The sequence below is a fragment of the Oncorhynchus gorbuscha genome, linkage group LG06 (genome assembly GCF_021184085.1).
Source record: "Oncorhynchus gorbuscha isolate QuinsamMale2020 ecotype Even-year linkage group LG06, OgorEven_v1.0, whole genome shotgun sequence".
Classification (NCBI taxonomy): domain Eukaryota; kingdom Metazoa; phylum Chordata; class Actinopteri; order Salmoniformes; family Salmonidae; genus Oncorhynchus; species Oncorhynchus gorbuscha.
In genome coordinates this window covers 67,812,575-67,830,910 of record NC_060178.1, presented here as the reverse complement: position 1 = coordinate 67,830,910, position 18,336 = coordinate 67,812,575, and the positions used below count along the sequence as shown (strand labels likewise).

The 18,336-nt window shown below is 40.5% G+C and overlaps 1 protein-coding gene across 1 annotated transcript in view; it reads right to left on the bottom strand.

Annotated features, from left to right (window-relative positions):
- Window positions 1-18,336, bottom strand: part of LOC124038258 (SH3 and PX domain-containing protein 2A-like) — a 97,949-nt gene that overhangs the window by 64,438 nt on the left and 15,175 nt on the right. Inside the window, exons 3-6 of the mRNA XM_046353891.1 lie at window positions 17,220-17,295; window positions 16,291-16,367; window positions 14,746-14,837; window positions 6,335-6,366 (exon numbers count right to left, since the gene is read on the bottom strand). Coding sequence (XP_046209847.1) covers window positions 6,335-6,366; window positions 14,746-14,837; window positions 16,291-16,367; window positions 17,220-17,295 — 277 coding nt within the window. The remainder of the gene's footprint in view (window positions 1-6,334; window positions 6,367-14,745; window positions 14,838-16,290; window positions 16,368-17,219; window positions 17,296-18,336) is intronic.

Genomic DNA, 18,336 nt, shown 5'->3' with positions numbered 1-18,336 from the left:
TTTTCCACTCTCTCTCTTTCTGTGTCTCGCTCCCTCACTCTCCTTCTCTCTCCCGTCTCTCTCTCTCTGACTCCGACTCTCTTTCCCTTACTCACTCTCTCTGACTCCCGCTCTGCCTCTCATACTCTCTCTATCTCTCTCCACTCAGTCCTGTTATCCCAAGTAACACAGTAAAGCTGCTCACAGACAAACAGCTAACTTTATTAACTTGTGCTGAGTTGGACAAGTGTAAGTTTTATTTTAGTAAATAGTGTTTCAGCCTGAACTGTTCTTTATCATAGTTATTTCAAAACAGTTTCCAAACAGTGTGTTCACTTTCAAATAATTTTCCTGTTGGGACACAATAGAGCTAGCGAACACATTCAGGTCTTACTTCTGAGTAACATTGTATTCTAACAATAGAACTACAATACCTGCTAGTTTCAAGTCTAGTTGTGCTGTGACCATGAGGTGTTGACCAAACCTCACGTGCTTAGTCAGCCACTGTACTGTATGCTGCTCTATATAGAGTTAGTGTAGAGGACAATAATAGACAGAGCTAGACAATGTAAACAGTTCAGATATACATGAACAACCTGTAAGGTATATCCTGTTTTGACCCATATAGAGCCACAGATCTAAAGAATGAAGTGGACTCAAAATAGGGCTCTTGACTTACCTGTACCCTTGCACATTGACTCGGCACCGGTACTCCTTGTATATAGGCTCATTGTTGTTATTTTATTGTGTTACTATTTTTTCTTTAGTTGAGCAAATTTTTCATACTTAAAAAAAAAAATGCACCATTGTTGGTTAAGGGTTTGTAAGTGACCATTTCACGTCAAGGTCGACACCTGTTGTATTCGTCGCATGTGACAAATACATTTGCATTTTATCTGATTGTAGGGGAGGTCACAGTTGGAGAACAATTACTGAGGTACAATCCAAAACCTTACTGAAACCACATGAAGGAGCAAATCATTGGGCAAGTAATATATTCGTAACTAAACAGTGGTTTTTAGTGACATCTATTCTTTATCTTAACATCATAATCAACAGAGTACATTTTTTGGGTCATAATCAGGTACCCAGTGGTTTACCGCTGCTGAGAAAATTCACCAGTTCATAATTAAATAACATAACTTGAAACTATCGAACCCTGGATAAACTGATATTGAAGAAAGACATTCAAGATATCTGGCGGGTGGGTGAGGGGATGACAAGCCACTGAGAGAGAGAAAAAAAACAGAGAGAGAAAGAGGGAGGGAGAGAGCGAGAGAATAATGACGATGCTATGAATGACTGATTGTCTACGTCAGAGTATAAGATAACCTGTGATTTCTGCAGCATGTGCATGCCAGGTAAACATTGGTAGCCAGTCTGGCTAAACCATGCATTAACCGGCAGCAGTTTGAAGGCCTGGGACAACATTTTGCTGTTGGGGCACAGTTTCAGTAAACTCTTAGGGGAGACCAACATCATGTAATTATATAAACTGCAGCTCCAGCACAGATTCACCACAGACTCGCACACTCGCTCCGCTGTCCTGGTTTAATAAAGTAATACCAATATCTCAGCAGTTAACCCTGTGTCTTGGTGTGCCGGAGGCAGATTTCAAAAGGAGATATGGTCACTGAGCTGTCTATTAAGACTAAGATGGAGAAGCTTTGACTAGACTTGGTTGACAAACTATTAGCATCTTGAGAGATGAGACTTTTCCTCCAAGGCTATCAATCTTAATCTAAAAGATGGAAAATGTTGTTTACAAGGGACAATAATATGGGACCCATTCATTAATTCATCATTGTTCTTCTACTGTAACCATTTAAAATGTATCGGAACAGCAACGTTTACAACTGTGAATAACCTATAATTCCAGCCTCCGATTCCTGGAAGAACTGCAATACGTAGCATGGTCTGAATGTAGGTGACGACAGAGACACACACCTGAAATAAGGCAAGCTTTCCATTTCATCATGTCAATGGAATTCACTGATACGTAAAGGCACAATACCATAGAGTATAGAATGAAATTGGGTTAGAGTCTCGTTTCATTTCGTGGCAACTTCAAGTGTGTTTTCCTATCAGAAAATTAGGTTATCAGTAATGAGAAATTCAGCTGTACTATTTTATGCATAATACTCTAGGTCTAATGTATGTGTAAAGTACATTTTCACAGAATGTTTGTGTCAAATCCATGGCAGCTTCATGAATCACTGAATCATTTAACCTCCCATTTTGTCACCTGGTAGAAGAGTCTAGAATTCTGAAGACTCAAGTACACACACACACACACACACACACACACACACACACACACACACACACACACACACACACACACACACACACACACACACACACACACACACACACACACACACACACACACACACACACACACACACACACACACACACACACACACACACACACACACACACACACGGTCATACTACAGCTGCTAACAGACACACGGTCATACCGCAGATGCACAGCTGCTTCCCCAGCCCCTCTGGATCCTCTGTATAACCACACCCACGCCCATATCCCCATGCACTGAGCCCACTCACTGCCTCAACAGCCAGCACCCTACCCAGGCACAGCCAATACACAGCATAGCTGTACAAACAGGTGCTCCATTCCACCCAATGCTGTTTGCTTAACCCTTTCATCACAATGAGCCATGTATGATTTGGCTGTGTGTCTTAAGCAGAGACTTGATATGTTATCGTGAGCTGAGTTGGTCTTGTTATACACTTATGACATTATACAGCTTTGGTCAGCTGTCGGTGGAAAGGCTATGGACTCCCAAGAAATGCTTTACTACTGTCTGCCTATTTGGTTCAAAGACATACAGAATATGCCTACACACATGCATGCCAACAGGGATACGAGACACAGACACACGCACCTACCAGTCTAATTTCAATAATGGACTTACATACATCATCACATAGGCTACAAGACCTGTTGCAGCTAACTTGATAACTAACCAAAGTAATACAATACTGTAATAACTTAATCGAAATAGAACATACTACCACTGAAAACAAATATTACAAACAGGACACCTTGCAATGTAACAGACCGGAGCAGAAAATATGCACCTCTATATTTAATGCTGTTCAATATAGAGAGAAATTAGCCCAGCTAGCACATTTGGTTCCTTGGAAATTGTGGGAACGTACATTTTTGGTGTCCCATTGGTTCTGGTAAACGAAGCCACAAGTTTCCTAATTTGGTCAGGGGGCCCTGAGATAGCAGATGACAGTAAAATGTGTAGAATTCCAGGAAATTACCTTTAAAACTGCAACAACAAAAACTTTCTTCATGACAAAAGTTGTGTAATAGCATTACAAAACTGCAACTTTTTCTCACCATGGCAAAACGTGTTAAAATGCAGTAAGTCATCTGAATCCCCCCCTCCCACAATTAAGTCAAGTGCCACGGGCCCCAAAAGCGCTAGTCTGGCCCTGCCTGGGAGGTTTTATGTTCTGAAAATATAAATGCTAGGTTATTTGAAGGTAATTAAATAATGTACTGAGAACATGTTTCAGTAACACTTTAAATAACTCTGCTAATCTAGGTTAACTGTTTTTAACTCCAAGCACAGATAGGCATAAGTCATGTAAACAGATGTCTTTTTAATTGTGGCACAGCATCAGTGACATTCAAACATATGATCTTCTGTTCTCAATCCATGGAAGTAGTCCACTGCGCCACAGAGTGGAGCTGGCATATCATGTTGTTTTTAAACTCATACAGTGGCTTGTGAAAGTATTCACCCCCCTTGGCATTTTTCCTATTTGTTGCCTTACAACCTGGAATTGAAATAGATTTTTGGGGGGGTTTGTATCATTTGATTTATACAACATGCCTACCACTTTGAAGATGCAAAATGTGTTTTATTGTGAAACAAACAAAAAAATAATACAAAAAATGAACTTAATGGTGCATAACTATTCATCACCCCCAAAGTCAATCATTTGTAGAGCCAACTTTTGCAGAAATTACAGCTGCAAGTTTCTTAGGGTATGTCTCTATAAGCTTTACACATCTAGCCACTGGAATTTTTGTGCATTCTTCAAGGCAAAACTGCTCCAGCTCCACGTTGGAAGGGTTCTGCTGGTGAACAGTAATCTTTAAGTTATACCAAGATTCTCAATTGCATTGAGGTCTGGGCTTTGACTAGGATATTCCAAGACATTTAAATGTTTCCCCTTAAACCATTTGAGTGTTGTTTTAGCAGTATGGGGGTCATTGTCCTGCTGGAAGGTGAATCTCCGTCCCAGTCTTAAATCTCTTGAAGACTGAAACAGGTTTCCTCTCAATAATTTCTCTTTATTTAGCGCCATCCATCATTCCTTTAATCCTGACCAGTTTCCCAGTCCCTGCCAATGAGGTGTTGGGTTTGTGCCAGAAATATAATTTCCTTGATGGCCAAAAAGCTCAATTTTGTCTCATCTGACCAGAGTACCTTCTGCCATATGTTTGGGGAGTCTTCCACGTGCCTTTTGGCAAACACAAAACGTGTGTGCTTATTTTTTTATTTAAGCTATGGCTTTTCTGTACACTCTTCCGTAAAGCCCAACTCTGTGGAGTGTACGGTTTAAAGTGGTCCTCTGGACAGATAGTCCAATCTTCACTGTGGAGCTTTGCAGCTCCTTCAGGGTTATCTTTGGTCTCCTGGTTGCCTCTCTAATTAATGCCCTCTTTGCCTGGTCCGTGGGTTTTGGTGGGCGGCCCTCTCTTGGCAGGTTTGTTGTGGTGCCATATTCTTTCAATTTTTTAATAATGGATTTAATGGTGCTCCGTGGGATGTTCAAAGTTTTGGATATTCTTTTATAACCCAACCCTGATCTGTACTTCTCCACAACTTTGTACCTGACCTGTTTAGAGAGCTCCTTGGTCTTCATGCTGCCGCTTGCTTGGTGTTGCCCCTTGTTTAGTGATGTTGCAGACTCTGGGGCCTTTCAGAACAGGTGTATACATACTGAGATCATGTGTCAGATCATGTGACACTTAGATTGCACACAAGTGGACTTTAATTAACAGATTATATGACTTCTGAAGGTAATTGGTTGCACCAGATCTTGTTTAGGGGCTTCATAGGAAAGGGGGTGAATACATATTCACGCACCACTTTTCTGTTTTTTATTTTTAAGAATTTTTTGAAACAACTTATTTTTTCCATTTCACTTCACCAATTTAAACTATTTTGTGTATGTCCAAGGGAGATGAACACTTTTTCAAGGCTCTTTACAAAGCTTTTAATTTTAGAATATTCAAAAAGACCCCCTTTCAAAGGAACAAGCACTCATTAAGATCAGGTGAGGCCAATTAGTGGGTGTGGCCAACATACCAGAACACACTTAACAAGATGGAGCAGAGTTTCTCAAACGAATAATTTGAAAATGGTGTTAGAGAATCTTTGAAAAAAATGTGCTTGGTTCATAGAACCGGGGTTACTTCAATAACCTTCGGTAGCTGCTAAATTTGGTTACAATAAACAGTGGTTTCTGTTTTCTTACTTCAAATGTGGCTCTATCCTTGGAACCATTTGAGCTGCAAAATATTACGACTCCATCAATGACAGATAAGATTCTTAGGAACACGTACAATATGTTTTCCTCTAAAATTCCCACAAGCCACGCAGGACTCATTAGAACAGTGTGGACAAGAAATAGTTATTTTCTACACAGAAGATCATACAAAATTATTGCCTGATGATTTTCTGAATTTACCAATAAGTTTGATGCATTTCACTTCAAACCATACTTCCTTCAGATTGATATACTTTCAAAGTCCTTGTCAGAATGATTTGTAATAGACATTCATAGCCCCAATTTTAAAAAAGAAAACATCCGCCGTTGATTCCATAATTGTTTTTACATGTTGGAGTCTTAATTTGTATATCAATATCAAAAATGGGGTTGTGGGCCAAAAAAAGTTTAGGAACCCCTGAGATAGAGGATATAGAGAGTTTTGTTGATCTGTTTTTAAATAACATTCTTAGAATGATCTTTGAACGTTACTAATGGTTTCTTGTGGTTTTGAGGAAATTTTTCATCGTGTTCTGAGAACATGACTTTAAATCCAAGAGGAAACCTGCAGAAAATGCTATACTGAAGTACTGAAATTCCCACCTAAGAAACATACGGTTCTCAGAACGTTATGTGCTGGCTGTCCTGAACCATTCACAAGAACTTTGTGGGAAGGTTGCATGCAAAATAGCCATAGCACAAACATGCTCTCACCAAGCTCTAAGAAACATATGGTTCTCAGAACAGTATGTGCTAGATGGGATGGTTCTCAGAACATTATGTGCTAGCTGGGAGATGATTTGTCTTACCTGATTTGTGTTTGGTGGATCCCCCATAGTCCCTGAAAAAGAAGCAACACCAAAGAGTCATGGTAAGTGTGTGACAGGGAGCCAGGGCAAAGCGGGAGCATGCTGTCCCACACAGGACTCTGTACCCTACCAGCTACCAGCCTAACCCTGATTTAAGAATGCACACACACAGACAGGCACCCCTCACAGAGCAAGCCAGAGAGAGAGAGAGGGAGAATGAGGGAAATAGATAGAGGGAGATTGCTGTGTGTACATTATGTGTAAGAAAGAGTGAGAGAAAGTGAGTGGTTTTTGATTTGAGTATGTTTATTGGTGAATGTTGGGTATGTGATTGTGTGTGCGTTGTGCGTGTGTCAGTGAGAGAGAACACTGCAATGAAATGGACAAGCCTGATCTTAATGAGTGCTCGTTTCCTTTGAAATAGGGTGTTTGAATAGACTAAAATGGACAGTAAAAAAAACATGGTATGCTAGCTCCATCCTGGTAGTGGACTAATTTCATAGATAAAGAACAGAAAATAATAGGCTCAAATTTAACTGACGCTGTGCCACAAGAAAAAAGAAATGTGTTTGCATGATTAATGCCTAAGCAAATGAATTTCCATGTGTCATATCTGTGCTTGGATTTCAAAACAGTTAAACTAAGCTAGTAAGTAGTAAGACATTCTCAGAACCTGCCTGCAATCTAAAAATGTACGTTCCCAGAACAGGCAAAATGTTCACTACCGTTCTCAGAACGTTTAAAAAAACTTCAGTTTTACCAGTCAGGAAACTTATGGCCTTGTTCTCAGAACCAATGGGAAACCAAAAACGTACATTCCCACAACCAAATGTACCTGCTGGGGTACCTCGGAATATTTTGTATTTATCATTTAACTAGGCAAGTCAATTAATAATAAATTCTTATTTACAATGACAGCATACCCCGTCCAAACCCTAACAACACTGGACCAATTGTGCATCTCCCTGAGACTCCCAAACACAGCTGGTTGTGATACAGCCTGGAATCGAACCAGGGTCTGTAGTGACACCTCTAGCATTAGACCGCTGCGCCACTCAGGAATCCTGAATATTCAGAGTAATTTTCTGAAACACACAACTAGGCAGAGTCATATTTTATATGGTGCCTTAAGAGACATGTAAATAGTTACCTTGGCACTCATTAAATCTTACGTAATTTTTTAAATAACAACACAATCAGTTGAAAAGACACTTCCATTTAAAGTTGCACTATGCAGAAATTGCTCGGCCATTTCCTGGTTGCTAAAACTCGAATAGTTTGCCTAATTTCAGTCTGTTACAAAATAAGCTATTATAGTGTAGATAATCATTGTACCATCAAAACCTCTGTGAAATATAGTGTATTTTCCATAACCCAAAAATGTGTTGTTTCAGCAGTTTTGAAGCTGGTGTACAAAACCGAAAGTAAAAGACACAAAAACAAAACTTAAGAACAGGAATCATAGAAATAGCAGACATAGAACAACAGAGCTACCTAAATCTATAACTCACATTTCTATGTGAATTTGGTCAGGTTGCCCAAAAAGATACAAATTGCCACTAACTGTTACATGCAATCTACATACATGCATGCATATTCTAAACATTAGATCCAGATGAGATGCCTGTACACTACTGAATAACAACTATAACACTCCTACTGTAAACATTTTATAACTTTAGATTATCAAGGGTGAGAGATGAAATAATCGTATATCCAGCTCGTTTTGATTCCCAGCTGACATAGTATGTTTGTGTTGCAAAAAAACAACGACCCACAAACATTCTAAGCAAGACAACTTGTACTGTATCACAAATGAACAATAGCTTTTTGGAACCACTTTATTAAAGTTTATCCTGACTTAGTGACCTAAAGAGGACACATTTTACTGATATGGAACAAGCCAAGTACTAATAAGTAGCTAATTTATAGTTGATTCATAATTTGTGTGTTGAGGTAGTTGATGTAGTTAAGGTTACAGTATGCAGCTACAGTATAAGTTCCAGTTGTACACCTATCTTAAACGCAACCCCTCTCCCTAACATACTGTACACATCAAGAATCACTACACCACTTCAGCCAATTCTTTCCTGAGGGCCACTCAGGAGAATAGAGCAGTTCTGTTGGACGGTTGGGCTGCTGGCCTCTGGAGCTAGCTGTTTATGGTTCTGGGCCGTAGTGGCATATGAAACGCATTACTATGGAGGTCTGAGGGTGGGGTAGAGGGGCTGGGGAGCTTTGGGGGTAGAAAGTTGGGGTGGGGGGACCGGGGGATGCTGGATCGGCCAGGCTTGCAAGTAACCCGTACCTCAGAGCTGGAATAATACACTTCCCAGGAGAGGAATGTGCGCACACTCTCTGGCTCAACACACTCCTACCAACAGTAAAATCGAATAGATGTGGGGAAGTTGAGGGGAGAAATATGTCCAAACACTATTAACATGTTAAGACAGTGTGCTAGTGCTTTCTGCAGTGAAGTGAACCTTTTGCTGACTGGAAAGGGCATAGACATACAGTACACACACACACACACACACACACACACACACACACACACACACACACACACACACACACACACACACACACACACACACACACACACACACACACACACACACACACACACACACACACACACACACACACACACACACACACACACACACACACACACATATACAAACTCGAAACAATCGTCTCTCACCACGCTCTCCCTCATGCACACCCTCACACACACAAACATTCACTGTATGGGTGGGGGTTTTAAACGTATAATTAAATCTGAATCAGTATGGGCCCATCCTGAGCTGAGAATAACCAGCTGTTTGTATCTGACTGCAGCTCAGTCTTTGTTGGTGGGCCCATTAGACATGGAATGTGTGAGATATTAGTCTTTTGCACACAGTTTTCAGCCAGTTGGGTTTCAGCCCAGAGACTGAGTCCACTCGAGGTATATGGTAAACAAATACTGCTGTCCGTAACCATAGTCTGCCCCCTGCATGAGTAACCCCTGGTTCGAGGTCAAAAGTAATTGGACAAGAAGTCATTATAATCAATGGAGAGTTGACCTACCCACAGAATCATGCAGTGTGTGCGGTTGAGGGAGGGGGGATGATAAGTGAAGACAAGCATACATTACAGAGTCAATGAGGTATAGAGTCAATGACACCTTCATTTCCAATTAGGCAAAAGCCCCTAGACAAGGGGTCCCCAGTTACATTCAGCTGTGGGCCTATTTTTCCTTGAGCGAATGGTCGGAAGGTAGTTATATATCATTTGTACTCCTCAAATTGACCGCAAGAATCGCAAAAATATATAGTATTTGACATAAACGGAATCATTTTAAACTTTGATTACATTAGGGTACGATCAGAAAAGCATATTTAATTATCCGTGGGAATATTTGGGAACAGATTTCCTACATTGAAATCAATTTGAGCTGATTTCCTGGTGATTTTACAATATTTTATGTCCAACAATTAATTTTATTTATTTATTTTTGCTCAGAAATCTTGTGGGGGTCAAATAAATCACCCGCGGGTCACCTATTGGGGAACCCTGCCCTAGACAATGGAGTTACTGAATGGAGTTACACTGAACATAAACACTCAACATGTCAGTGAAGGTAAATACACTACTGAAATCAGTCCCAATCCTACTCTCCTCTTCCATCCTATCATCTCTTCCCTCTGCTCAAACCTTCTCCAACCTATCTCCTGATTCTGCCTCCTCAACCCTCCTCTCCCTCCCTTTCTGCATCCTTTGACTCTCTATGTCCCCTATCTTCCAGGCCGGCTCGGTCCTCCCTCCCGCTCCGTGGCTTGCTATCACCAATGCGAGCTCACAGAACAGGGCTGAAATCAGTCAATTGGAATAAAACAAAAATTCAACATGAGGGGCGCAATTTCAACTGTTTTAGTGAAATAGAATTTCCCATAACCAGACTGGGCCAGGCCCAGCCAATTTACAGTGGGCCTGGGAGGGCATAGAACCACAAAACCCAAATAAGGGCACTCATCAGGCCCTATAAGGGCACTGCGTTCATCCACCTCTGGCCTGCTCTCGCCTCCCTACCACTGAGGAAGTACAGTTCTCTCCTCAGCTCAGTCAAAACTGTTCGCTGCTCTGGCTCCCCAATGGTGGAACAAACTCCCTCCACGACGCCAGGACAGCGGAGTCAATCACCACCTTCCGGAAGACACCTGAAACCCCACCTCTTTAAGGAATACCTAGGATAGGATAAAGTAATCCTTCTCACCCCCCCCCTTAAAATATTTAGATGCACTATTGTAAAGTGGTTGTTCCACTGGATGTCATAAGGTGAATGCACCAATTCAAATGACTTAAATGTAAATGTAATGTAAATGGAATAAATTCATTAGGCCCTAGTCTATCAATTTCCCATGACTGGGCAGGGGCGCAGCCATGGTGGGCCTGGGAGGGCATAGAACCACCCACTTGGGAGACAGGCCTACTCACTGGGGAGCCAGGCCCAGCCAATCAGAATGAGTTTGTCCCCACAAAAGGGCTTTATTACAGACAGAAATACTCCTCAGTTTCATCAGCTGTCCGGGTGGCTGGTCTCAGATGATCCCGCAGGTGAAGAAGCCAGATGTGAAGGTCCTGTGCTGGCGTGGTTACACGTGGTCTGCGATTGTCAGGCTGGTTGGATGTACTGCCAAATTCGCTAAAACAACATTTGAGGCGGCTTATGGTAGAGAAATGGTGGATATTCCTATAGTCAGCATGCCAGTGGCACACTCCCTCAACTTGAGACATCTGTGGCATTGTGTTGTGTGACAAAACCACACATTTTAGTGGCCCTTTATTGTCCCCAGCACAAGGTGCACCTGTGTAATGATCATGCTGTTTAATCGGCATCTTGATATGCCACACCTGTCAGGTGGATGGATTATCTTGGCGAAGGATGTAAACAAATTTGTGCGCAAAATATGAGAGAAATAAGCTTTTTGTGTGTATGGAAGAGCTTTTATTTCAGCTCATGAAACATGGGACGAACACTTTACATGTTGCGTTTATACTTTTCTTCAGTATAGTACTATGGTTAGATGAGTTTGTTAGCTCAATGTCAGAAGTCAGCATATCTGCTTTTTGGCCTACATTTACTCAAACATCTAACTTATTGTATGTTCTGTGCGTCACTCGATGTACTGTTTCTGTAAAACCCTTGTTCAGAAACATATTAGGTGGCTCCCTCTTGTGGTAGTAAAGCACCTGTATTTCTGGTTACTGTATACTGCTTGAGTGGTGCATTAAGGTTACTAAACCAAAAGAGGGCAGTGGAGGGAAGGCAATTGCAACAGTCCAGATGCTTTCAGTCTTAGAAATTAGCATATGACTACAACAAATACAGTGGGCACCCTTTGGATTTGTTCACATTTTGTTGCGTTACAAAGTATGATTAAAATACATTCTACGTCTCTGGATGGCAGAAAGGAATGATGTTGCTGTTTGACTAACATAGCAGTAACTTCATTCTGTCTTTAAAAAAAATGTGTATATATTTTTTATTTCACCTTTATTTAACCAGGTAGGCCAGTTGAGAACAAGTTCTCATTTACAACTGCGACCTGGCCAAGATAAAGCAAAGCAGTGCGACACAAACAACAACACATGGAATAAACAAACGTATAGTCAATAAAACAATAGGAAAAATATATATATACAGCGTGTGCAAATGAGGTAAGATTAGGGAGGTAAGGCAATAAATAGGCTGTAGTGGCGAAGTAATTACAATTTAACAATTAAACACTGGAGTGGTAGATGTGCAGAAAATGAATGTGCAAGTAGAGATACTGGGGTGCAAAGGAGTATTTAAAAAATAAAAAATACAAATAAAAATATGGGGATGAGGTAGTTGGAAGGGTTATTTACAGATGGGTTATGTACAGGTGCAGTGATCTGTGAGCTGCTCTGACAGCTGATGCTTAAAGTTAGTGAGGGAGATATGAGTCTCCAGCTTCAGTGATTTTTGCAATTTGTTCCAGTCATTGGCAGAAGAGAACTGGAAGAAAAGGTCATTGGCAGCCAAAGGAGGAATTGGCTTTGGGGGTGACCAGTGAAATATACCTGCTAGAGCGTGTACTATGGGTGGGTGCTGCTATGGTGACCAGTGAGCTGAGATAAGGCGGGGCTTTACCTAGCAAAGACTTATAGATGAACTGGAGCCAGTGGGTTTGGCGACGAATATGAAGAGAGGTCCAGCCAACGAGAGCATACAGGTCACAGTGGTGGGTAGTATATGGGGCTTTGGTGACAAAACGGATGGCACTGTGATAGACTGCATCCAGTTTGCTGAGTAGTGTTGAAGGCTATTTTGTAAATGACATTGCCAAAGTCAAGGATCGGTAGGATAGTCAGTTTTGCCCCTTCTGGATTTGCGCATTTGGGAAACTTTCTCCTTCCATGTCCTTTTCTGATAAAGGCACCTCCACTAGCACCATGTGCACAGGTATAATTCTCTTCCACCATCTTCCCTCAATAGGCTATCAGAATAATACCTATATTTCAATATGCAACCATGAACATGGATCAATAAGCGCTCTGGTGCGCTGCTCTCCTTTTAACAGTGCCACTATATAATTCATACGCACAATTCAAAGAATTAGGCAGCGGAGATTGGAAATCGGATTCTATGCATTCAATCCATTGTCCAAATAAGTCACTCCAATAGAAAACCTTCCATTACTTTGTATGCATGATGAATGTAGACATACACTTAAATGTAACCATTAATCCATCAAAAAGCGTGTGCACTTGTTAGACTACTTTTACATACCAAAGTGTGTCTTTTCTAGGCTGTAGTCTTGAGGCCGAGTGAGTCCTTTGTTCCTTGGTTATGCATCTTTCCAAACAATCCAGTTTTTCAATTCCAATTAAGTCTTTTGACCATGTTAACCATGCTGTTTGTTTCTTTAGTTTAATGATCAAAATTCATTTTTGTATACAGAAGAACTACTATTTTTCTAATTGAATCAAACACTGGACATTGGATTTATATGCTTCAAGACGAACATTTCACCACTCTCCATTGTGGCTAAAGGATTCAAATGGAAATTCTATTGGGACAATTATATTGGACAATTCAGCAACTACATTCAGTCAAGAATCCTGGTACCTCTCGCAAATCAGACATTTAATATTTCTTTAAGCATGGTCAAGTTAATAATCATGCTGTGGATGTTATCGTAAAACACCCAGACACAACAAAGATACAGTCGTCCTTCTGAACTGAGCTGTAGGACAGGAAGGAAGGTGATTTTAAAACAGCATCAGAATTGAATGGCTGTAAAGGGATAAAACTGAGGATGGATCAACATTGAAGTGACTCCAGAATAATGACCTAGCTAAATGACATAATGAAAAGAAGAATACAAATATACAGAATCAAATATTCCAAAACATGAATCCTGTATGCAACAAGGCACTAACGTAATACTGCTTAAAAGCACACCAAAGGAATATACTTTTGGGGAAAATCCAACACAACACATCAATGTTTAACTGCCCACTGGGCACACACTGGTTGAATCAATGAAATGATGTTGAACCAATGTGGAATAAACATTGAATTGACATCTGTGCCTAGTGGTTGTCTGCTTATTTTCAAGCATGGTGGTGGCTGCATCATGGTATGCTTGACATAGGCAAAGAGTAGGATGTTTTAATGATAAAAAGGAATGGGATGGAGCTAAGCACAGGCAAAATCCTGGACAAAAACCGCCTTCAGTATGCTTTACACTTGACACTGGGAGAGGAATTCACATTTCAGCAGGACAATAACCTACAACACATGGCCAAATCTACAGAGAAAGAAATTACTAAATGCAGATGTAAGTTTCCACTTATCAAATGTCCCTTGACATCAAATACCAAACCCTATTGGTATAAATCTGAGGATGATAAATGAATTATAGTAATGCCATGTCTGACCTGAACTTAACCACCATAATACCATTGAACAATAAGCACTGCGCTGGGATCAGATGTCACCTCCCATGTATCATCATTAATAAAAGCCCAGAGCCTGGTTGACCATCCATCATCTATGTGACATGAGGTCACTTGAAGATCAATACATGTCAGTGTGTGTGAGAGACGTCTGCACCAGCTGCCAGTGCTCTGACACATGCACACACACACATATGAGCAAATAAAACATATGCTTTGTATTATCATATTAACCTAAATTAAACATGTTTATTGTTGTACTTGGGGGCAGTGTTTGATACCTTAAAGTACAACTGAAAAGTACAACATGAAGAACCTGGTAAAAAGCAAGAAATTGAGAAATAGATGCCCTTTAAAACCTGACAATATGTGAGATAGCCATGTGTTATTATTCAGTGACTACTGTAGGGAAAGATCGCCAGGTAAATGATACTCACTCTTTAGGAGGGTTGATGTCCTCAGCCTTGGTTTCAAAGAAACTCAGCACCTCCTCACTCTGGGAGATCTGGTTAGGGAGCCTCATCACAGCCTAGAAGGAGAGAGGGAAGGAGTGTGAGAAGGAGAGTGATGGAAAATATTATAATTGTGAAATAGTATAATGATTATTCACAATGACAAGACTTCATAACACATCATCAAGATAACTATCAGCTAATGTGGTCACATGTACCCTGAATTTAATCAACTGACTGACTCCATATGTGGAATCCTTCCACTATATCACAAAAGGAAAGTGTGTGTGTGTGAGATCACCAGATCATCAACTAGGAACATCAACCAAGGGACCATTATTTCTTGAGAGGATGGTCAGGGGACCGAAACATAATTACAAATTATTTGTAGACTGCAAATTCACCGCAAGAAGCCCAAACAGATATAATATTTGACTAAAATATAATAATTTCAAACCTTGCTTAAATTTGAATATGATCACATGCGTGTATATCTCTCTATGATGCATGGGAATACTTTTTCTGGTGGTTTAGTCTTTTATGTCCAACAAATATATTTCTTAAAAAACATACATATTTAGTTATTTATTTTGCTAACAAAACCTGGAGGAAAATAAAAATCATCCACGGGCCAAATTCGGCCCGCGAACCACCAGTTGGGGAACCCTGGTTTACAGTAAGGCCCTGTTACTCAGCGGCTCAGAGGATGAAGGGGAGGTATGGAAGACGAGAAGGGGAAGGAAAAGGGATCAGAGCCTGGAGCAGGGATAAGACAGAGGAAAACAGATGGAGGATGATAGTACCAGAACCCTTTCTGACAGGACTACAACTGTGTCTGCTTTGAAAAGTACTTTCGAAATAAACCATTTGCATACACAATGAATATGATGCATATGATACTGAATTAGGGACATACAGTCTTTATATTTGGTGTAAGTCTGATAATTACATGTTAGAACTTTAAACAAGTGTCCCAGATCCCAGAAAGCCTGAAACAAATGAGGTCAGGTGACCATCTCACATGCTGAATCATCCCGTTCTACGCATCCTGTGTTTGAACTGTGTGCACCTATAGATGATCTCTTACGTCTATTTCTCCGGTTTTCTATATAAACCCACTGTATAAGGAAATGACATACTGTAAGAGCAGATAGAGCTAGACTTTCCAGTGAATACTGCTGGTGGAGAAAACATGCTCAAAAGACATTCAAACTAAACAATTTATTAAAGAAATGACTGGACTGTGTGAGATGTGGCTACTTAGTAGGCTATAAATAATAAAAAGACTTCTTGCCATTCATTGAAGGGTGACTGCACTTCCTGATTAGGCCTCAATTCAAGATTTGGTTCATTGAGAAATGCTAGCGGCCATGACTGAATTCAAACGTGGGTTGGTTTCAGGGTGTGGTTTGACATGGGTGTCTCGTATGTGTGTTCACAGGTGGGAAGAGTTAAAGAGCAGTTGGCCTTTAAAGCAGCAAGCAGTACATCATTTACAGCAAAGAGAAAAACAAGATACTTGTTTCTTACTCTGCAGTAGTCATTAAGATGCTTCAACCTTTTCACAGCCACGTCTCTGACTTGACTTCGCCGAAATAAGAGTTTACCTGTAAAAGAGATATAGAACTTTGAGTTGTCATTGAATGTGCTGTTTCTAAATGTACCACCAGGTGGCATAACACTAGCCCAGACCCAGGCATTCGGCAGTGGACTTTTTAAGAAACGGTCTGACATATTATGTAGTAGGCCTATTCTAAATAGTATGTGCTACTCGAGACAAGATTTCATGAAAAAGACAAATGTAAAATATGTGTGAGTGTGTCTGTCTTTCTGTCTCTCTGTCTGTCATGATAACAGTAAGACGACCGTTTATTTTAGAGTGAGGAAGTGCATAGAGCCCACTCCCTGGGTAGGTTTTACAGGGTGGTGTAAACAATACTATCCAGACGTTTGAGTGCTGTGCAGCTCTCTGACAATGGCACTCTTCACTACTCTGGGGCATGCTGAGGTTATCAAATTAGCCTCCTACTGCCATGCTACAAGCACACCACAGCCTTATTCAGCCAGTTGGAACAGTGGACTAAAACTAGAAATGTGCTATGTTAGAACAGACCAAATGATAGAGAAGCAGGTCCTTTCTGTGTGTTCTTGCATTTCATTGCATTTTGTTTCAATGTGGTGTCAAACCACCACCTCTAAAATGCTGCTGTTCAACATCTAGTTTTGATTTACATTTGTTTCAGTTTCCTACTAACGTGGATTGAATGTGAAATCAACAACAAAAACACCACATCATTGGATTTAGGTTAAAAGTTGAAAGAAAAAAAGACCACTACGTTGATGACTTTTTGCAAATCAAATCCGTTTTTCACATTGATTAAATGTCATCACATACATTTTTTGGGTTGAAATGATGTGGAAACAACATTGATTAAACCAGTTTTTGTCAACATGCTCACCTGGTAAGAAGGGAATTATTCTCTTTTTGGGGTCCTTCTGCCCTCCCTCCACTGGGAACTTGTCCAGGATCTGCATCTGAAAATAAAAAGAACGCAATGGATATCTTAACTTGTGTCTTCTAAAACTAAAGGATGGACACTTGTGGCAAACATCAAGATAACAGTTTGAATGAATACAGTCCTACGTGCTATGTTTTTTTTTTTTGTATGGTCAATGTTATTTCAAACTTAAATCGATTACTGGTGGTAATAAAGTATATTTGATAGTTATGTGACAGACAAAGCCAAGGGAGCTCAAAGTGGAGGAATGTAGATGAGATCATTGGAAAGAGAAGCACTTGGTGGTCCTGACCTCTTACAGACAACCTCCCAATTAAATTACTACAAATGTGGGCTGTATATACAGACTCTGAAGAGCTACTACGTACCAGTCACCAGACACAGGCCCACTTTGATCTCTTATCTCACTCACAACAGTCATCTGAATCTGTGTCTATTAGTGTAGGTAGCCTAATCGCATGAAGAGTTCTAGACATGTTAAACCTAGTCTCAGAGACAGTCCTCTACCCATGATCATTGAGTCGTTTCACTGAGTAAAACGGAGTAACCGAATATTATAATTGAGTTAGGGCAACAGGTGTGCATTTAGGAGAGGCCACCCAATGGTTCACACGGGTTGAATCAACATTGTTTCCGCGTCATTTCAATGAAATTGAATAGACGTTGAATTGACTGTGCCCAGTGGGCATTCTGTATCAAGTGATATTTTATGGCAAGATCACAAAAACAATCATTCTGCTGTACATGCGTGGATGCCTGCAAGTTTGCTTACGTGTATTTGGGTGTGTGTGTACGTACCGTACGAGTCAAAAGTTTGCACATACCTACTCATTCAAGGGTTTTTCTTAATTTTACTATTTTCTACACAGTAGAATAGTCTGCTGAAGAGGATAAATTCATTGGTTACCAGAACCTCAGAAATTGCAGCCCAAATAAATGCTTCACAGAGTGAACAGACACATCTCAACATCAACTGTTCAGAGGAGACTGCGTGAATCAGGCCTTCATGGTTGGATTGCTGCAAAGAAACCACTACTAAAGGATACCAATAAGAAGA